At 39.8% G+C, this 22,712-nt stretch overlaps 1 protein-coding gene across 8 annotated transcripts in view; it reads right to left on the bottom strand.

Moving 5' to 3' along the window:
- WDFY3 (WD repeat and FYVE domain containing 3) overlaps window positions 1–22,712 on the bottom strand; it is a 263,913-nt gene that overhangs the window by 53,018 nt on the left and 188,183 nt on the right. For all 8 annotated transcript variants that reach the window (XM_064584729.1, XM_064584731.1, XM_064584732.1 and 5 more), the window contains 10 exons: window positions 19,712–19,891; window positions 18,116–18,349; window positions 11,326–11,425; window positions 9,025–9,185; window positions 7,472–7,701; window positions 6,256–6,365; window positions 4,281–4,463; window positions 3,258–3,415; window positions 2,081–2,158; window positions 381–608 (listed from right to left, as the gene is read on the bottom strand). In XM_064584729.1, coding sequence (XP_064440799.1) covers window positions 381–608; window positions 2,081–2,158; window positions 3,258–3,415; window positions 4,281–4,463; window positions 6,256–6,365; window positions 7,472–7,701; window positions 9,025–9,185; window positions 11,326–11,425; window positions 18,116–18,349; window positions 19,712–19,891 — 1,662 coding nt within the window. The remainder of the gene's footprint in view (window positions 1–380; window positions 609–2,080; window positions 2,159–3,257; window positions 3,416–4,280; window positions 4,464–6,255; window positions 6,366–7,471; window positions 7,702–9,024; window positions 9,186–11,325; window positions 11,426–18,115; window positions 18,350–19,711; window positions 19,892–22,712) is intronic.

Raw genomic sequence — 22,712 nt, forward strand, 5'->3', positions numbered from 1 at the left:
AATAAGCACTAAGTGCTTCACTAATATTAACCTAACCCTAACAGCTTTTGAGATGGAACTGTTCTTTTTCTCCACATTAGGCATCAGGAAACAGGAACCTAAGATGACCCAATGGCCTGTCCTCGGTCACCCAGCTTAGTGAAGGGACAGAGCCAGGGTTTAAATCCTGCCAGTCCGGCTCCAGAGCCTGGAAGCTAAACCCCTTCGCTCCATGTCTCCCTGCTGCATTCCACCACCACCACCACCCTGCATGATGAATTTAATATAGCTTAGTGAATTTCCTAAATTAGATATTTTAGGTAATTGACCTTAATTGACGCCTGCCAAGAAGAAGAGAAACTTGAAAGAGTCATTAGAAACACTCAATTCTGCATACTCACCGCTACATTTGTCTCTTGCTCCGTTTCTGGCACATAAGGGTAATGGTTATAAAACATATCATTTCGCACCATTTTTTTCCTCATTCTGCAGGGCCCTTCTGTCATCTCCAACATCCATTTGTCTAGATGGGAGCCGATGGGGGGGCCCCACAACCCTCGCTCCCGCAACAGTTCGTACTCGATTTGGCACCACTCTTCCGTCACGTACTTCAGGGCATTTTGCTGACGCTAAGGGGAGGGAGTCCAGGTTGGTTTTCAAGCAAAAGCAGGAGTAATAATCAAAAGTCTACAAATAACTTACAACCGAGTTACTATTTGGAAACAAAACCAGTACATATCATTTCAGTCAATATTATGAAAGTAAAATTATATTTATTTACGGTCACAGTAGCCTACTGATTTTGTGAGAAGGTGTGATTGTTGGGGGGGCCCAAGTGTTTACTTTAGCACCAAGTAAATGACAGGTACGTAAAAGGGAGAGGGTGTAGTACACCAGGACAAAGGAACACTGAAGCAAGCAGCTGGTAATACTACTTATGAAAATACACTGAAATGGTTAGTCCAGTGTAAGTCAATAGATAAACATGGTAATTTAAGGATGACTCTCCCCCTCCCACCCCTAAGTTATAAAACAGGTACTAGAACACGGACAGGAGAAGATCTAGTAAATCAGAGCAAGAAACATTGCCAGCATATTTGCTTACTGGTAAGCTTGGTAACATTTCCAAAGATTTTAAGTAAAGGATATAAACATGCAGCTCTGATAAAGAAATTGATGTTCATATAAAAAATAAAAGAAAAACCATTTTCAACTCACCACTGGGATAGATCTAAGCCATTGTACTTAAATGAAAATTTCTGAACTAGTGTAACTTCTTGCTATTTAACAAATGTCAAGATGTATAGCAATTTAGCAGATGATTATAAATTATAACTACCTTATCTAATGGTTCATGGACTATATGTACATAATATCAATCTAAGAATAAAGATCTCTTTATATAGTGAAGATTACTGAATGAATAATCTTGAAATTACATGATATCACAGTAGTACTTATGTGTTCCGGCGGAGGGGGGGGGTGAATCCCCTATAACAACTAGCTAGTGTATGTATGCCCATAAAATATTAGCAGTTTATCATTCAGAAACCTTTGATAGATCTAAGTAAGTCAGCCACTTGGGAAATAAAATATTTAGGATAAGTTGTTGAGCAATTATGAATTCACCAAGAGGATTTCACTGAATTTATTTCTTACCAACATAAACACCAAGTGCCTACAATAAAAAATTATTTTGGCTTTAAATTTTTTTTGAATTTTAAGAGACTTTTCAGAGACTTTGATGCATATTTTCATAGTCTCCTTGTTAAGTCTGAAAGAGAGGGATTTTCTTGTATTTTAATATTTATTAGGACAACACAAGCAATATGTCAGTAGTTAATGTCAACGGGATTCAGTTGTGCTGATTTTCAGTTTGTTGTTTTTTTAATGCCATCTGCCTCTAGAAAGTTCAAATTTTTCTATCTTGAAAACAATGACCAAAGTAACCATTGGCAGGGATCATTAAAAACATCATCTGACGATGAATGCAGTTCAGCAACTTACTCTTAAAAGAGGTAAAAAAAGTATTATGAGAAACAGAGTTCTTTCTCACTTGAGGAATGCAAAACAAACCTTTATTGTGGTTATGAATTCTTACCTCCTGATATTCCTTATATTGTGTGTCTACTAAGTCACGGACAACAGCAATATGTGTAAACATCCACTGAGAAATCTCCTAACAATGGATGGAAAAAGAGTCTTAGTATTTCATGGATTTTCCTGTAAAAATGTTAACTAGCCTTAAAATAATGCCAAGTAAATTTATTAAAATTCCATTAAAGATACAACTATAAAACAAAACAGGCAAAACAAAAAACTGAAAGATTAATTATATGATGAATCTGGTGGAGGCTTGTGTGATAGACACAGATCCACTCCCCCTTTCCCCTTATCCCTATGCCCCTTCAAGGCCAGGCTAGCTCCCACAGCTTCTGCAAGTGCCACCAGCACCTTCAGGGATGACCTCAGCTGTAGAGAAACCCCAAACCCAGGACTGGCTGATTTGAAGGTAAGCAGGCTCAGCCATTTCAGCTCAGTACAGGTCAAGTGTGACAGGCCATTTTGGCCCCAAAGTTCCACTTAGGTCAGTTGAGCCTAGACCTGCCTTGTAACCTGGTATTTCCCTGTGACCAATCCTACTTCCTTTCCTACCCTTCCACAAATATGGACCACAAGGGCACCCGTAAAAACCATCTTGCAATAAACACCCTCTCAGTGTGCTTCCTGGAGAACCCAACCTTGAAATAGGGAATGAAAGATACACACTGTTTCTCCCAGACCCTTTTCACCGCTGCCACTAAGATTCTAGGATGGCAACGGAAGTATGATGGGGAAGAAATTAATGGAGGTAGGTAAGTTTAAAAAAAAAATCAATCACAAATATATGTGACAAGATTATAAAGAATAAAAAAAACATTTTGTTCTGCTACTGCTTTAAAATTTATATAATGATCAGAACAAAATCATTAAAAGTTTGGGAAAACGGGGGGAAAAAATTACCCATAGTTTGATCACATATCAATAATCTGAATCTCATCTTATGTCCATTTACGAAGCAGGTCTGCATACACAATGCTCACAATGCAATTTTATCATAATAAATTGGGAGAAGTTTTCATAATCTGGGTTATTTATCTCTTCTAAAAGCAAAAATGCAGAAATGTCCCACTTCAAATCGTGTGCTTGTACATGTTAAGTGTGTTATATAAAACACTACAGCTAAACCTTGAAATACAGATTTCTAATAATACCACCGATGAAAACAAACAATGTACCTGGGTGGAAAGACTGTGTTTATTAAGACCACTTTCCTTTCGATTCCTTCTTGATCCTGTTAACTTGGAAAGACCAAAGCCACTGCTGACACGGGACAATTTGGATTGTGTGGTGGGCACTAAAGCTTCTCCTCGACTTATGCATTTCTTTTCATGGGCTACGAGATTAAAATTAGATTACTTTACAATTTTCCATGTATTTATTAGTCTTACTTTTAACACTTCTGCATCATGGCCACAAATCACAATTCTGTAGTTGCCAAAAGCAGCTTACATTATAGACACAGACATTCTCTTAGATATCTCAGATTTACTTGCTGGTGATCTTGTGTAAGCATAGCTGCCTGACAATTAATGTACTAGCTCAATTTACATTTGGTTGAAACTTCACAGTTCTGCAGTAAAATGCAAACTTATTTTAACGGTATTCCGTTTCTATGTTAGTAACAATTCATAACTCCCCATCTAAAATATTTGGTGCTGCATATACTCTGGAATTTAGAAGGTTTTGAATATAAAAAGGTGATATGATACATATACTGTATGTTATATAATACAAGGGTCAATGGCAGTAAACCATAATTGGACACATTAATATTTCTGCAGCAAAATGTGTGAGTATTTACACAAAACGGTAAGTTAGGTTTTGCTACCAAGTGATTCTGGGCACCAAATTCATGAAAAAACCTTAGGTTTTCAGGGCTTTCTGAATTTCAGAATTATAGAGAAGGGATTATGGATTTGTAGCCAAGACAGAGACCATAATCACATCTGTGAGCAATGTATCATCTTCCAAATTCATAGATGCCAGATGTGTAACACGTTTTAGAATTGTTTTTTTTTTTTAATCTGAGAAGAAAAGCCAAATCTCAACATAGTCATTCTAGAATGGGTGTTGCTTTTCACTTCTGCCACCATCATGACATCCTTTTGGGAGAGTTTTAATTACGTATCTAAAGTGAACCCATATACAACAGTCGTGTGTAAATCTGTTAGTCACATGATGTCTGAGGACCCTCTTACCCAAATGATTCTGCCAGCACTTTAAACCAGCTTCTTCAATGAGTGGCCTTGCTATAGCTATGTCCACATGACCCCTTTCGTTCACAGGTAGAGTGACTTTGAAAAGCTCCTCCAAGGCTTGTTTCTTACTATGAATCAATTCAGTCCAAACTCTATTGACAGCTTTTATGAGAAGCTGACGCCCTGGGAAATGAAGGAAAACAAACAAACAAACAAAAAACCAACAAAAAACAATTTATCAAAAACACAATATAAAGGTAGTAATTTTCTTCATGTCTTACATCTAAGAATCTCATCTATAGTACTTAATTGTCAAAAAAAAATGCTTCAGATAGTATTAAGCTCAATAAAGAAAATTATTCAGCTAACCAATGTGGCTGGGTACTTGGAGAACTTAAAAAAAAAAAATCTTCCTATGTATGTAGAAGACTGCATTTTTTATTTATAAAACTGGAAATTACATACACATTTCATTGTCTAGCTTCTTCTGTGTAAGAACCTACCCCCATTTAAAAGTAAGCTTTTAAAAAAAAAAAGCTTTACATCTGAATATTTAAAATAAGATCAACATTAAGTTAGTTGTTCCTTAATATTTTATTTTATTAAAATTTTATTTATTTATTTGAGAGAGAGAATGAGAGAGAGAGAGAGAGAACACATGAGAAGGGGGAGGGTCAGAGTGAGAAGCAGACTCCCCGCTGAGCAGGGAGCCCAGCACGGGACTCGATCCTGAGACTCCAGGATCATGACCTGAGCCGAAGGCAGTCGCTTAACCAACTGAGCCACCTAGGCGCCCTAACAAACATTTTAAAAGAACATTTACTATTAAATTCCATCTTGTTTTGGATTCCTTGCTAATTTGTCTGACTCCTGCTCTAGACCAATCTTTAGCAAGCATCAGTCACCTGAATAGCCTGTTCAGATTGCTGGTCTCCACCCACAGTTTCTGATTCAGTAGATCTGGGTGGGACCAGAGCATCTGCTTTTCTAACAAGTTCCCAAATGATGCTGATGTTTTTAGTCCCAGCACCTTGCTTTGAGAACCAATGTTCTGGACTGTCAGTTCCTTGGGGGTGTTCTCAGTGTCTGGGCTTCAAGATGGGTTAGTGAAGGACAGAGAATAAATTAATGCTTAAGTGAAGGAAAGAATAAGTGCTGGACTTCCAAAGGATAAAATCATATGTAAAACTACCACACTGTATGTATGGCTAGGGAGACAAATACTATTATGGTTATGACCTTCTACTGACCAATGTGCAAATCAGAAATGAATACACTCCAAAGATTTTAATGCACAATACTTATAAAAATCACTGGGAAAACTAAATTAAAAGAGAAAACAAATAAAAGAGAATAAAAACGGTAGCAGCGACAACCTGTCTCAAGCAGTATTTGCACCTCTAATGAGACCTGCCTAACACTACCAATAGGCAGCTCTCTTAAATGATAAATGCCATGTTCGTATTGGTACTACTATTTGTGCAAATGTAAGTATCATCAAATCTCCCAGTGTTACCATGGAACCTTAGGGGCTAGCAGTATCAGTGGTTAAGTGGTTTACCCATCTTGGCATAAGGAGAGCTACAGCTAGTGGATTGGTTTACGTTGGTGGGCGTATTGGTGTATGTTCAAGAGTGACCTATTGGAGCACTGGCTACCAATGTTCGCAGTATCTAAGGTGAGTTTTGTTGGGAGGGGACAGGGTGTATGTTAAAAATTGGAAATGAGGGGTGCCTGGGTGGTTCAGTCAGTTAAGCGTCCAACTCTTGATTTTAGCTTGGGTCATGATCTCAGGGTTGTGAGATCAAGCCCTGGGTCGGGCTAAAGCGCTGGGCTTGGAGCCTGCTTAAGATCCTCTCGCTCCTTCTCCCTCTGCCCCTCCCTGCTCCTATGATCATGCTCTCTCTCTTAAAAAAAATATTGGAAATGGGGAGAGTGGGGAGAGAAAAGGAAGAAAACAAATTGAGGTAATTACCTTCACTAATATCTTGGCTGTAACCACCATCTGGTTCAATGTCAGAGGGGATCATAATGTGCCATGTAGTCATGCGGGCTTCTGCTTCCAGTCCGAACCCATCCACATTGCTGAAAAATTCCAGTCAGTTTAAACTCTATGAAGGAAATGACTGTAGCTGAAAACTATAATGATTAAGTGTAACTCTGCAGAGAGAAGTAAATGCTGGCTCCATCACAAAGTTCTATAACTGGCAGACAGATATTCAGCAGATGCACAAAAACAGAACTACTTTATCAAGAACATGCCATTTTATAGGGGTGATCTCACAAATCCACTTGACTAAATGTAATTAAACTAAACAACAGCATCAAGATGAGCATCTTAATATTTAAGGTGCTTTCTGATCACTATTAATATTTTTACCTAAAAATTACAGAAAGTTCCTAAGAACATTTTCCTCATAGGCCTATGCACCACCTCCCCCCAGTCTTTCATCCCACCACCCTTTGCTCCCGTACCAGTGAAATACTTGCAGTTTCCCCAAAGTGCCATATTCTTTCCTTCCCCTGGGCACTCACACAGATGGCTCTTTGTTCCCATATCACTCTTTCTCATCCTTTGTGGAGGGCTAACCTCCTCAAGCACGTTCAGGTTGTAACTCAGCAGGTATCTCTTCCAGCTAGGGGCACCTGTTTCATGCTCCCAAAGCACCATGCTTCTAGCAGAGCACCCAGGACACCTGACTGGTCTGTTTCCCCTCCTAGACTGCACATTCCAAAACCCTGCCATGGGGTCTTTCTTGCTCACATGTCATCCCAGTGCCTAATTCAGTGTCTAGACACTAAGTAAGCATCTGTCAAAGCAATCAATGGAAAAATCCTAATTTCACCCATTTAACATATAGCACTGCATTTATTCATTACATTCTTTTCTTTTTATCCCTCTTAACCTCCAACAATGTGTATGTTTATTTTAAAAGTAAACATTCTTTTTAAATTATATTTGTGACATAAGGTGATGAATGACCAATTTAAAGACATAGAAAATTAAAGAAAAAAATACTCATTATTTCATTGCAAAAATGTAACCCTTGTCTTTTATATTTTCCATGAAGTTTTAAAACTGAGATTAAAAGGAAAAAGAAATGTTACTATCAAAAAAGTAGAACAAAGAATTTTGGTGGAAAACTATCAAAGATAAATTCATGGCGGCAAACTGAATGTGAAAAAGTTACCTTCCAACATGTAGATTAATAAGGCAGTGAGCCAGACAGCTAATGAATTCTTGGTCATGGTTCCCAGGTCCCAGGATCAAGTTCCTGTTGACAGTCAGTACCCGGAGCGAATCTAGGAGAGCTACTTGCTGCGGAACAGTTTTATGTGCCCGTGAAAACTGGTACAAGATGGTCCTATTGAGGCAGTGATAAACCGCATCGAGTGACAATCCCTGTGATCTTCTTTTTGACTAAAGATATGAAAGATACTTTATTTAGTAAAATGGACAGAAATAAATGGTCTGCTTCTCATTCACACATCAACATTAGGTTTATTTTGTACCAGGTGCCATGCTCAGTACAGGGTGCTAAGTTAAAAACTAAAAAGCTCTTGCAATGATGAGGATCAGAACCCAGGAGACACATAAATATAATTTAATGAGATGAGAGCCTCATGCCCCAGTGCAGAGAGCTGCTAACACTCCTGGAGGCACAGCAGCCTGCCTGAGCATGTGAGGAAGTCCCATCCAAGGAGACTCTCCTACCACAAAAGTTTTGTTCGGGTGAATGATCTCTACTCAAAATTACTGGGAAAAACAAACAAACCTAAAATGTTAGTAAAAAAACTTCTTTTGACATTCTAGTTTCATTTCCTTACTTGTAAACTTTTCTTTGGCTTATATACAAATTTATCTCTTAAAAATTCTTAGATGACATGAAAGAACCTATGCACCATATGCTAATAACACATGATAACAGTATTTCCTAGTTTCTGCATTATGTGTTGGTAAGATTAATCACTTGTGGCAAACCAGGCCAACATTCCTTGGTCAAAGGTACCACGCACACACATGTGCACACATACACCCTCACTCACTAAATGACACCTTCAAAGACCTACAATGAATGTTGTGAAGATGTAATTACAAGAAGAAAATATTCTTTCCACATCAACTCTTCCTGCTCTGTAAACCTTTACACACAAATGTACCATACTGTAAAAAAAACCTTATCAACTTACACCAACTTAAGGTATTTAAATCAAAAGGAAGGGGCTCCTGGGTGGCTCAGTCGGCTAAGCATCTGCCTTTGGTTCGGTTCATGATCCCAGGGTCCAGGGATCGAGCCCCGCATTGGGCTCCCTGCTCAGTGGGGAGCCTGCTTCTCCCTCTCCCTCTGACCGCCCCCCCCCCACTCATACTCTATCTCTGTCATTATCTCTGTCTCTCGCTCTCAAATAAATAAATCTTTAAAAAAATAAAATAAAATAAAAAATAAACCAAAAGGAAGCTATCCAGGTATCTGGGTAGCAAAAAGTGGGGAGATCAGTGAGAGACCAAAGCTTGAGAGAACCAGGCAACTTTATAAGGGACACGTTGGCACGAAGCTACGGGGTAAGTAGGGGAAGGGTTACAATTCTACAGTTTTTATTCACTTTCAATAAGTTGAGCTTTATATTAAATGTTAACATTATCTTATTAGTTACATTTCCAATAATTATTTCCAATAATTTTGACACATTAGGAAAAGTTTTTCAAGGAAAGCATGTACTCTAAAACTAACAGTGACATTACCTGTGCAATTAGTTGAATTATAAAATCTATAAGAAGTTTAGATTCTTTGTTGAACATGCCTTGCCAAAGTTTGTCCACCACACGTTGTGTGAAATAAAACACATTGTTCACCAATACCTGGTAGCTTCCTCCACTGGTAATAGGCAAAGATGCATCTTCCCCTAAATTCAAGCAGGAAAAAAAAAAGTCTCTAAGAAAATTGCTATCAACCAGCACAAGACCAGGTCCTCCAACAAATGAGGCTAAGGCAAAATGAGTTCATCTACTACATTTAGAAATAGGACCACTAGGCTCTTATGTACTACTTTAAGAAAATGATGTTCATGGCCAGAAATCCTGACAAATGTTGGAAGAAATAATTTCTACATGATAAAAGAGTTATGGATTGAGAGTGTGAAGTCTCTTATTGCTTGAGACCGTCTGTGATAAGCAAAGAGTTCAACTTAAACTGGCAGTGACAGAGGATCTCTGAGAAAAAAGCTGTCAGGTTATTAGCTGTGAATCGATTCCGTGTAACTAATAAAGGGTAAAACAAACCATCAAACACAACTCTGGTTCTGAATATACCTTCAAGCACAATGAAGTCATATAGGAGAGGTTCAGAACAACTGTGAAAACTAAACTACAGTCAGTGCTGGTGGGGCCAAGGGGCACCTCTCCCTCCCTGCACGATTACCTTCAGTTCTGTTTCTCCTCGAAAAGCTACCCAAGTGCCTTCCGTGTGTTTGCTGTGTTCACATTGCTTCAAGACTAAGCCTCCTAACCAAAATGCCTTCTATAAGTCCCTCCTTCAGAGAAATTCTGGAGCCCTCTGAGTGTAATTATTATTCCTACCTAACTCTAAGTTACTCCATTATGCAAAACTCCTCATTTTGGGTTTTTACATAGTAAGACTGACACTGTGTAAAGAAGATTCTCAAGTGATAAAAACAAACACAGAAGTTTGACTTGACACCATGCTTTGAGAGTTACATGTTAAAGACAATACTAAAGATTTCTTGGCAGACTGACTTAGCAACAAAATGATAATTGAATAGGATGGAAGTTCTTTGATTAATATTATTACTGGGCACTTAAGGAGCAAATATGTTAAATCATTACTTTTCCTTCTCTTTTAAATTCTATCATTATTTTATATATAAATGTTAGCTCCACTGTACATGTATCAAGTTTTGTATTTTTATTGTAACCAGATAGGGACATACAGAAAGAATATCTTAATGTGTTTTGAATTTATGTCCTGGAAGCCATCCTAAAGAATAACATAGGGGCGCCTGGGTGGCTCAGTGGGTTAAGCATCGGACTCTTGATTTTGGCTCAGGTCATGATCTCAGGGTCATGAGATCGAGCCCCACATGGAGCCCCGCGTTGAGCTCCGTGTCCAGCTCCACACTGGGTGGAGGTTCTCTCTCTCTCTTTCCCGCTGACCCTCCCCCCTAACAAGAGGATAACATATACATACTTCTGACCTAACAATCCTACCCATGCGTATATATCTAACAGATATGTATAAATATTGTACACATATATCGCCCATATGAACAAGAATATTTATAGAAGCTTTATTTCTAATTGTCTCAACCTAGAAACTACTAAATGTCCAACCACAACAAAATGGATACATTTATATGTTCAAATAATAGAATACCACAGTGATGAAAATAAATGGACTCTTGCTACAGGCAACAACATGGACACATCTCACAAATACCATGTTGAGTATATGAAGCTAGACTACAACAAATACAGGTTGAATGATTCCATTTATAAAGTTCAAAAGCATGCAAAATGAATCTGTTGTTTTACAAGTTGGGACAGTGATTCAGTGAGCAGTAATTGGATCAGGGCAGGAGGGAAGTGGGGTGCCTGCAGTACATTTCTATCTGAGTGGTCTTATATAGGCATGATGTCTGGGTAATAATTCATGGAACTTTCTGTTTATAATTTATTTATAAGTATATCACAGTAAGTTAATTTTTAAAATATTAGACATTTGTAGAAATGTGACCTGTTTATGTAATACGGTTTTTAAAACACTGTTTCTCTTTACTTGTCCTCTTCCTGCCACCTGACTGTCCAGAGGTGGACAAGCAACTTAAGTACTTCCTGTTGTTGATTCTTTATCCCAGATTCAAAGGGAAGAGCTAGACGGGCCTCTTTCTCTTTAGAGAAAGGTACCAATACGAAGGAAAAATGCACAGAAGAGAAAAGATAAAATTAAAAAGGAGATATACTTGGGAGTTTAGACAGAGAGAGTGATTTTAGGTATTTTTATAAAGTGAAAATAAAACACAGTATTACCCAATAAGACATCAGCTGCAAGCAAATGGTCCATCACACTATCCAAAATATAAGTTTGGAATTCTTTTTGCTGAGTTCTTGTAGATCTTTCAGGGGAAGCCTAATAATGAAATTTAGAATTAGAAACAAACAACTAAACAAAGGTAAGGGCTCAATCATAGTTATATTACCATACTTACATAGTTACATTAAAAAAAAAAACACCCTATTGGTAAATAATATGACATGAGAGATGGTAGATATGCTTATGCGTTCTTTTATTTTTCTGACCACAGAATTAAAAAGAAGTGAAACACCATCATCTTTTGAATCGTCTTCAAAAACACATCTCACAAATATCATGTTTTGTTCTCTCTCCCTTTCCCTCTGACCCTGCCCCCCACAAAAAAGGGTAACATATACATACTTCTGATCTAACAATTCTACTCGTGGGTAGAGCATGAGTATTCTAAGCATTGTAAGTATTTAATACCTCTGATAAGGATTTTATACAGTACAAAGATGATTTTAAAAATTATCTTGAATAAAAGCTTGCGGCACAAAGTTAAACTACTGTCCTCAGATGGCATTTCTATTGGTAATTAGGGTAATATAATCCAGGTGCATAAATGTCAAGTATCTAACCTGTGAGTTGGGTGGTAAAGCACTGGGAGCCCAGTGGATAAAAGGTGGGAAAGATCCTTTTGTCATCCTCAAACGCCAGTGGTTTTAGCCAGCTTTTGACAGGAGTTGGGCATTGAACAATTCAACAAACTGACATAAAATATTTTCTTAAAAAGAAATCTGGATGTTTTATATACAGGCATAGTACTGATGCTTTGCAGATCCTTGAATAAACAGATCTGGGACTATGTTTATGACCATGTTACAAAAGTAGGCTTTAGTCTACTGTTCTTCATTTAATATTAAAATCTGTGCCATTTAAAAAAAACCATTTCTTTCTAGTCTGATTTTCAAGGTTTAAAGGAGCAGTTAAAATCTAAATTCTACATGCAAATCAAAGAACTTATTCTAGGGATTTGAAAACTAACAGCTAAACCAGAGTTGCAACAAGCATTTCTCTGTTTTGCTGGTAAGACATATTTATTTTATTTTAAAATGACAAAATATGGGCCTAATTAGTAACATTTAAAATAGTACCAGTGTTTAGGAATTTGGTTTGGTATCTATTTGGGAAAAAGTGAAGGACATGTCACGTTGTTTTCGATCTTAATTAATTTTCCCGTGTAGTTGAACAGAAGAAGCACAATGGTCAGGAGGACAGCCTCAGCCATCCACACCCTGCCTATTCCTCATGCTGATGGTACAGTGAGACCCCACCCTTGCCGAATGAAGAGAAAGTGAAAATGTTTAAGTGGTAAGCAGATTGATTAGATCTTTGAGGATTACCTTGTAATCAGATCAGAGACCATTTTATCAAATAGCTTTAGCTGATCGAAGTTTACCAGAGTAAGGCTCTCCATTTACAGGAGGATTTAAACACTCCTGAAGATGACAGTGCTCATTCTGGATCATAACAACTAAAGGTGGTTAATGGGATTAAGTAACAATGAGCAGAGTTTATCAATGACAAAGTTTTGGAGTCTGCAGACAGAGGGGCCACAGAACAGAGAAGCAGCTTCATCAATAATATTTATCTTTACTTAATTAAGAAATATTCTTTTGTATTCTGCAAGTATTTAAGGCTGACTCAGTCACCAATAGACATTTAATCCTCTGAATCCCCTCACAGAAGCTGTTATATGAGGGACTATGACCCAGAATTTATCCTTGTTATTGGGTCTAATTGCTGAGTTTAAATGTTCTTGCTGAGATTTATTGTAGCCTAACTTTTAAAGGATTTAAGACTTTATAAATGCATGCACAGCTGTCTCAGAGGCGTTTTTTTAAAAATCATTCTATGGACTTACTATTATGTTCCAGACACAGTGCTTAGTTTTAGGTACATTATCTCAATCTGCAAAAATCTCTCTCTGAAGTAGATACTATCACCCCATTTCAGAGATAAGGTCATTGAGGCTTAGAGTGGTTAAGTCACAACTAGGATTCAAACCTCAGTTTCTTTGATGGCAAAAGTTCATGGCCTCACCTGCTATAGCATACTCTTCCAGCTTTACTAAAAGTCTCCATACTGAAGTTAACAGATGCACACGAACAACTCTGCTACAATCTCCTCGTCAATCTTTTAGATAAACCTGGTTGGCCACACCAGATAACTGGGCTGAGTTCAGGGCTGCGGAGGATAGGGTGAGCACTATGATCTGCTCTGGCTTGTGGCTGTCAGGTGCCTTCCCTATAGAAACAGTGAGGCCAGTCTACACCAGTACTCAAAGAATCACAGCCTCCTTTTTGCAGCCTGCAGACGCCGTGCAGAATCTTCGCGTGCACAGGCCAGAGAGCCTAGGGCGTCTGCTGCCCACACTGAAGGCAGCGCGGCTCTGGGAGGAAGACTTCAGGTGTCCTGTGGTTTCTGTCATGGGCTGAAGCCCTTCAAAGAAGAGGATTTTGAGCTTCTTCCTTCTGGCTGAAGTACTCCTCTTAGCTGATCTCTTCTCTCAGGTATGTTACAGAGCTCTCTTTGCCCCCTTTTCCCACTTTTTGTCTGTTTATTGCCCTACGGTCAGCCAGGGTGGACTGCACGCTGCTGTGAACGGGAAGGTCTCTCAGAAGATGGCTGGAACAGAGGGTCATGAACTCCGGAGACCCCAGAAAAGTACTTACGGCATCAGACAAGCACACACTATCTTTCCCGCAGGTACAGCCCAAACCTTTTCTATCTGTTCCCTTGCACTTTCCTCCTGCCGCCATGGTGGTATTCATGCGCCGCAAACTCCCTGGGCCCTCCGTGTGACGCCCGCTGGTGACAGCAGACCCCGGGGCGGGGGGAGAGCTACAGGACAGCCGGGCCGATGCCAGCGTAGGCTACTGCAGTTTCTGAGGGAGCCTTCCGTGCCACAGGTCCCGGGTTAGGAACTGTAATGTAGGATCTCATTTAATCCTCACAGCAGCCCTCAGAGAGACGTGCTCTATTTTTATACCCTCTGAAAGATGGGCAAACTAGAAGGGCTGAAGAGAACTCAGAGTGGCCAAGGTCACACAGCTATCCCCAGCACACATTTAACTTCTCAAGATCGTTTTTGCTGGTGATTTACATATATTTAACTCCCACAAAAATCATGCAGGGGAGACAGTATATAAATTATTTCCCAGAGAATGGATTGAGCTCCGTGAGATGAAAATGCTTATATAATAAATAACAGAGCCACAGTTCAAAAGAGGTACTTCTCACTCCCAAACCCATGCCCTTTCAATTAAGCCACACTGTCTCCCCTGCACTTGGCCTCAGTGTCACATTCTGGTCAGCCTGTATGAATGGGAATCTTATTTTTATTAACTGCTAATAAAGATAATTTCACACATTCTTTTGTAGATCTAGTCAAGTAAGTAGATAATCTTGTGGTGAGATTCTAACAATCGTTAAGGCTGAAGATGGCCTGCCTCACATACGCTGAACTGAAAATCAGTTGGTTCAAACCCCATCCTTCATGTAGGTAAATGGTAAATATACAGGATAATTCTCTTCTTGAACTTCTTCAGAGATAAAGACTTCATAATCCCAACATTCAAAATCATGTGCTTGCCATTTATTTTTTTACACCAGAGGAAGACACGTAGTGCAATACGTTTATTCTGTACAGAGAATGTAGTAGAGTTGAAGCTCCTCAAAATATTAAGTTAATTTTTAAAAGCCAGTGTGTATCTCTCTTATTAGATGGCATCATATCTTCCTGTTTGAGAAGAACTGCCAGGATGTAGAGTTAAATGATTTAAAAATACAGGAAAGAACACACCAAAAAACTGTACTAATTCTGTGAGAGATTAAAAGACATGTGAAAGGTGGTCACTAACTTTAAGGAGTTTATAATCTACCTGGGAGTTTCAATCTTGACATTCCCTGCTTCTCCCTGAAATATAACCCTAGCCACCCCTGACTCCCCAGTGCAATCAGACACAATTCTACTGTAGGGCAAATTACTATCTGCAACAATGAGAACGTTAATTCAAGGTTAATACATGTTATATCAAACCTTCTCTTTGAAAAATATAGAAAACTAAAATAAGAGACAATTATATCATTTATCCACGGCTAGTGAGTTAGCTATTAGGATTCCTACAAGACTGAAAATGCTATTGCTGGATATATCTCCCCATATATTCCACACACGTGTCTTTTATTATTTGGCTCAGTTATGTTTTGCACACACCTCTTTTGAACTTTATTATCCCGAACTTTATTATCCTGTTATGTTCTGATCACCATTTCATTTTGCACAGAGTGCTTCAAATTCCTACCCGATACACTAAGACACTAGCCATCTTACTTCTCAAAGTTTTCAACGAGGACAAGCTCCACCAGGCATGCTTTTACACTCTACCAAATGGAGGCACCTGGGTGGCTCAGTCGGTTGGGCGACTGCCTTCGGCTCGGGTCGTGATCCTGGAGTCCCGGGATCGAGTCCCGCATCGGGCTCCCTGCTCGGCAGGGAGTCTGCTTCTCCCTCTGACCCTCCCCCCTCTCATGCTCTCTGTCTCAAATAAATAAATAAAATCTTTAAAAAAAAAAGAAAAAGATGGGGCGCCTGGGTGGCTCAGTTGGTTAAGCGACTGCCTTCGGCTCAGGTCGTGATCCTGGAGTCACGGGATCGAGTCCCGCATTGGGCTCCCTGCTCGGCGGGGAGTCTGCTTCTCCCTCTGACCCTCTCCCCTCTCATGTGCTCTCTCTCTCTCACTCTCTCAAATAAATGAATAAATAGGGCGCCTGGGTGGCTCAGTCGGTTAAGCGACTGCCTTCGGCTCAGGTCGTGATCCTGGAGTCCCTGGATCAAGTCCCGCATCGGGCTCCCTGCTCGGCAGGAGGCCTGCTTCTCCCTCTCCCGCTCCCCCCTCTTGTGCTCTTTCTCTCTTTCACTCTCTCTCTCAAATAAGTAAATAAAATCTTTAAAAAAAAAAAAAGAATTAGAAATAGGGGCGCCTGGGTGGCTCAGTCGGTTGAGCGACTGCCTTCGGCTCAGGTCATGATCCTGGAGTCCCGGGATCGAGTCCCGCATCGGGCTCCCTGCTCGGCGGGGAGTCTGCTTCTCCCTCTCCCGCTCCCCCTCTTGTGCTCTTTCTCTCTCTCACTCTCTCTCTCAAATAAATAAATAAAATCTTTAAAAAAAAAAAAAAAAAACTCTACCAAATGAATTACTGATGATAATGATTATTTTTCTGCCAATATTAAACATTGTGGTCCCGGTTAAAAGCCTCAGCATGACTGGTACCTGAATTACATCAGCGATTTCTTTTAACTGACTGAGCAGAGATATTTTCACAGGAATAAGATACAGTATCTCCTGTGGTTTTAAGGTTTCAAATAAAAAAATTAACTGTGTTAGCCACTAGAGGGAGCAGAGAAAGTGAGGGTTCAGATGCCAAATGGCTGGGAGCATGTGGGAAGTTCCCCAGAGAGACAAGCAGTCAGTCTTCAGAGACCATTATTATTTTCAGAGCCCTGGAAGGGACTGACTGCGTGACCCTACTCATATGAAGTGACCAAAAGAATATGAATGTACAGGCAACTCATCATATATTAAATTCTCTATGATCTTCCGCGATTTTTTGTAGGTGAATGACCAATTTGGTTTTCAGGGATGACCAATTTCTAGAGCCAGCAGTGTGGCCACATGGGGCTCCTTTTCTGGTGCATCAGCTGATTCGCATCATTTATTAGGAGAATGGGCAAGGGCAATGGACTACATGTCTGTGTCCCCCCAGATTCATATGGTGAAGCTCTAACCCTCAATGTGATGGCATTAAGGGACAGAGCCACCAGCAGGTAATTAGGTTCAGATGAGGCCAGGATGGTGGAGTGCCCAGGAGAAGATCAGTGCCCTTGTAAGAAGAATCTTTCCCTCTCTGCCATGCAGGAGCATAGCAAGTGCAGCTAGTACCATCTGCAAGCCAGGAAGAGGGCACCAGAACCTCTCCAAGCTGGCACCCTGACGTCAGACTTCTCAGTCTCTCGAACTGGGGGAAAGAAATGTCTGTTATTTAAGCCACCCAGTCTACGGTATTTTGTTATAGCAGTCTGAGCTAAAATAGCAAGCAACCAGAACTTTGCTGCCTTGGGGAAAATTCAGTAAGTGCATATTAAGCACCTACTATGTGCAATGCACCATGTCTTAAGCTGCACAGGGCACCAAGAGCAATAATACCTGGCAATAAAATGAACGAGGGACGGAAGTAGGGAGTTATAAGCTGAGGAGACAAGGCCGCCGTGTCAAGAGAAAGTGTGGGCACACTGAGGCCCATGGGCTAAATCCAGCCTATGTCTGTTTTTGTAGACAAAGTCTTACTGAAACACAGCCATGCTCATTCATTTATGTACTGTCAATGGCTGCTGTCTGGCTATAATGATCTAGTTGAACAGCTGTAACAGAGACTGTATGGCTTGCAAAGCTTGAAATATTTCCTATTTGGCCCTTTACAGAAAGAGTCTGTCAATTCCTGGCCTAGGGAAAGGATGAATTAGGGATACGCTTGTGGGAATGGAAAGGAGAGAAACAAACCGTTAGGGGATATAGCACATCTGAGATAAAAAAAAATTTCCATAGCCTGTGATATGTTCTGCCTGTACAACCCAGAAGAATATGAAATCTGAAAGGTATCTGGCATCAGATGTGCTTGGGTATTAATGTTCTAATTAGAAAAACTACACAAAAGAGATGTAAATGCATTTTTTTGTCTTTACCTCCAACAGAAGATCAATTAGTGGAGTTTGCTTGCTGGCAGGAGTAAGACAGAGGTTGTCTATTATTAAGACCCGCATGAAGTCAAAAACAAACTTCTTCGCTGGGTGATTGGTCAGATAGGTCTTCGTGCCCACATTGCAGTATTCTGACTGGCTTCTGTTCATCCCTGTGTCTGCTGCAAAGGCTTTAAATTCTTCTGCTGGAGATCCAACTTCATCGTCAAGATCAGTCACCTGGTAAAATCAAGCAGAAATATATGCTGGTCGTATTTGATTTTATGTGATATTTTCATTTCCATGTTTCCTAAAAACCAAATTATAGCAGCAACAGTACTTTTCTTCAACATTTACCTCAGATCAAGCTATTCAATACATTACTTCACTTTGCTTATTTGACTCTCATTTCAAGGTAGCAACTGGGAACCATAGGTCACAGTTACCTAACACATGCTCTTTCTGATATTAAGCTGACCAGCCACTAACCATGTACCTGTTTTTATGTTGAATTTTAGCTCTATTGTGGAGAACTGCACTTAAAATAAATGAAATGATGAGAATGACTATATTTGCATACTGAAATATACCTACTGAGAAGTCAAATGTCACAGAATTTCAGATAAAGATCTGGCACAATGGTAGCACCTAAGGGCTGATCCATTTTTGCAAATTAAAAAAACCCCAGATAACTAAACCAAACAATGAGAAAACCAGAGCCAATTTTGAGCCAATAGAAAAAAAAAGAAGGACCAGAGGACAGATTATAAGCTGCTGACAAGGAAAAGACGTCGAGACCTAAGGTCTGTTTTTACCAAAAAAATTAGGATTTAAAAATTAGAAACAAGCCAGATCATATGTTTTGCTTGTCTTTCTCCTAGAATTCCCCACAGTTTTATAATGAGCTTTTCACCTTTATACATGAAGAAAAATTAGTATGAACAAGGTAGTTTATTCCAGGCCCTAGAGTAAGTGGTGGAAATAAGAGAAAACATCATGAAATTCCAAAGTATATAGAGTAATAACTGTTTTTGGGGCTTTGTCTTAAAGGACAGAAGCACCTGTACTACCTATGATTATAGTCTAATAATTTTCTATTAAATTAGTATAGAATATAAAAAATAAAATCTGAACAAAGTTAAGAAAGGTTAAACGAAAAAGACAAACACAGATTTCACTTTTGTATAAAGACAACCACTCCTATAATTAATTTGTAAAGACTAAGTCCAGGAGATGCCTAATTCCTGAGATAAATAAAGTGGAGACAAATCTGGTCTGACCAGAGTTCTGTAACCTGGATACATTTCACAATGACACAGCTATAAGCACGTAAAGTAAGAAATGAGTCCACAATGACTTGGAGAGGGAAGTGATTAACCAGGGACTTGCAAGAATACAGTAAATGAAACAGGAAGCAGCATTCACTGCTATTTTAGGGGAAAGCAGAAGGAGAGTGTGAGGAGGAGACACCAGAGAATAATTGAGAGGTGAGGCTTTAACTTGGTCGGAAGCTTAAAAGACTGGGAAGAAAATCCTGCTAACCACTAAGCAGACTATTTCCAGTTTGACACCCCCCTGCCCCCGCCCTGTCCCCTTCCCTACCATCTCTGAGTAAGGGCGAATGTTGAAGGGGAAGACCGTGGCTGCTAATGCACACAGGAAGTCAGGGCTCATCCACATGGAAGCCAGGTCGGGAACGTTGTGATATAAGTATCTAAAGAACTGCATCAGGGTCACAGGATATTCTCGGAGCCAAGATCCCTCTTCTTCTGATTGCCAAGGCTGTCATGGGGACAGGAAAAGAAATAATATGTTAGAAAAACTGACACTGCTAAAAATTGCTTTAAAAATCCATTACTCACTACTTTTCTAAAACTTGAGATGTTCATGGTTCAGAACTCTTAGGAACCACATACATGAGCAAATACACAAAAACAAATCTAGAAATAAGCTAAAAAACAGTACTCCTAGAAACTGACAGGACGTTTGTGTGTTCATTGGTATACTCACAGCTCAGTAACTTGAGTCAGTGATTTTGATGATTTATCATTATCAACATGAGTTAGAGTTGCTGCCAATGTGGTTGTATTATCCACAAAGCTGTCCCACCCTCCATCACGTGAGTTAAGAGTAACGTAAAAGATGGGGAAGTTACTTCACCTTTCTGAGCCTCATACTGTCATATGTAAAATGACAGGAACAATGCTTTCAACCACATGCAACTGTGATATTATGATTTATAATAAGAAATACATACTTGGTCTTTGTCCCATCCCTTTCCTGGCACAGCGCTACTAAAACCCTTAGAATGTCCTAAGCAAGAAGAGCCATAAAGCGTGTCTTTTGTTAATCATAACAAACGCCTTTCAACCACAGGCTGAGTTAATGTTAATGATAAGACTTCTGGAAAGCCCCTAAAGATGGAGGCTTTCCAGGGGAACCAATCACATCACTAGAGGGCTGGAACTTTCAGCACTAAAGCTCTGCACCCCCGGGCGCCTGGGTGGCTCAGTTGGTTAAAGCGTCTGCCCTCAGCTCAGGTCATGATCTCAGAGTCCTGGGATCAAGCGCCACACTGGGCTCTCCGCTCAGCGGGGAGTCTGTTTCTCCCTCTCTCCCTCTGTGCTCTCTCTCTAATAAATAAAATCTTTAAAAATAAAATAAAATAAAGCTCTGCACCCCTAACTTCTAGGGAGGGGAGAGGGGCTGGAGATGGAAGTTCAATCACCAATGGCCGATGACTCAATCATGTCCATGTAATGAAGCCTGCATAAAACCCCTAAAGGACTGGGTTTGGAGAGCTGCTAGTTCAGTGAACACACAAAGGTGCTGGGAGAACAGCAGGTGGAGAGTATGGAAGCTCTGTGCCCTTCTGCACCTTATCTTACCCTCTGCATCTCTTCCAACTGGCTGTTGCTGAGTCACCGCCTTTTATAATAAACTGGTAATCTAGTACGTAAAATGTTTTCCCGAGTCATGGGAACCTCCAATCTATAACTGGCAGATCAGAAGCCCAGGTCACAACGTGGACTTGTGATTGGCATCTGGTGTGCCGGGGGAGGGGGTCAGTCATATGGGACTGAGGCTACCTCCAGGTAGATAGCATCGGAACTGAACTGAGCCATTGGACACTCAGCTAGTGTGGCAAAACCCCCCACGTATTTGGTGACCAGAAGTGTCAGAGGTGAAGTAGTATTAGAGCACAATATTGGGAGTAGAGGAGACACACAGGAGTGTGTTTTCCTTAAGAGCAATACTACAGCTGTAACGATGATGATAAAAAAGGAAAAAAGGGGGTGCCCGGGTGGCTCAGTTGGTTAAGCATCTGACTCTTGGTTTTAGCTCACGTCATGATCTCTGGTCTGGAATTGGGCTCCATGCTCATCGTGGAGTCTGCTTGCCCTCTCCTCCTCCGTCTGCTCCTCCCCCTCCCCCCACCCCTGTTCCTGCACTCGCTCTCTCTAAAATAAATAAATCTTTATTTTATTATTTTATTATTTTTTTAAAAATATTTTATTTATTTGACAGAGAGAGACACAGCGAGAGAGGGAACACAAGCAGGGGGAGTGGGGGAGGGAGAAGGAGGCTTCCCGCGGAGCAGGGAGCCCGATGGGGGGCTCGATCCAAGGACTCTGAGATCATGACCTGAGCTGAAGGCAGACGCCTAACGACTGAGCCACCCAGGCGCCCTAAATAAATCTTTAAAAAAAAAAAAAAAAAAGGGAAAAAAGAATATATATGAACAATACCGATCTTCTGATACTTGCCCATGGAGTGACCTTTTTTTTTTAACTTAGATTTTTATGTTTGTTTATGAAAAGGAGCCGAAACAAGAGTCCCAAAGCATTCTAAATTAAACAATAGTAATGTTCTTTTCTAAGATGACACAGGAATAGTTTTGACTAAATTAGGTTCGCCAGTACTTATGATCCAAACAGTCTAGTTAGTAATTCCTTTTACAATGTGATCTTAAATTGTGTAAGCAAATTAAGCTATTACTCACAGTATCCCTGTTAGATAAATAGGAATATACATTTTGTCACTTAGTCTTTCAATTCTTCATATCTAAGTTAGAAATAATTAGAATAGTAAAAACAAAAACAAATACAACACAAATACATTTTTAACCTTTAAATGAAAGTGATTTTCAAAGTTCAAATAACATATTGCAAGGACATATACAATAATATATATTCGTTACATACATGTATACATTGTAATATACATTTTATGACACTAATAATATCAGTTAACACTTACAAGACACTTACTACATACCAGGCACTCTTGTAAGTGCTTTGTGTATATACTAACTCCTCATTAAATCCTCACAGCAAACCCAGGAGATCAGTTCTCTTTATCACCAGCATTTTATACATGAGGAAACTGAGGCACATAGAGGTTAGCATGTCTTAAGTACCAGACATAGGCTCTGAACCCAAGCAGGGCTCCAGAGTCTCATCAACTACACAGTGCATCCTTATAGTAGAGATAACAAAACCGAGAGGCTGAACTTCCAGTAACCGTGCAGTTAATAACAGTCATGTTACCTAAGGATTCCTCTATTTAAAAAAAATATATGACAGGCAGGAGGAAGTACCAG

The sequence above is a fragment of the Mirounga angustirostris genome, unplaced genomic scaffold (assembly GCF_029215605.1).
Source record: "Mirounga angustirostris isolate CCGP_5_RB_7025 unplaced genomic scaffold, mMirAng1.0.hap1 SCAF_2, whole genome shotgun sequence".
NCBI lineage: Eukaryota > Metazoa > Chordata > Mammalia > Carnivora > Phocidae > Mirounga > Mirounga angustirostris.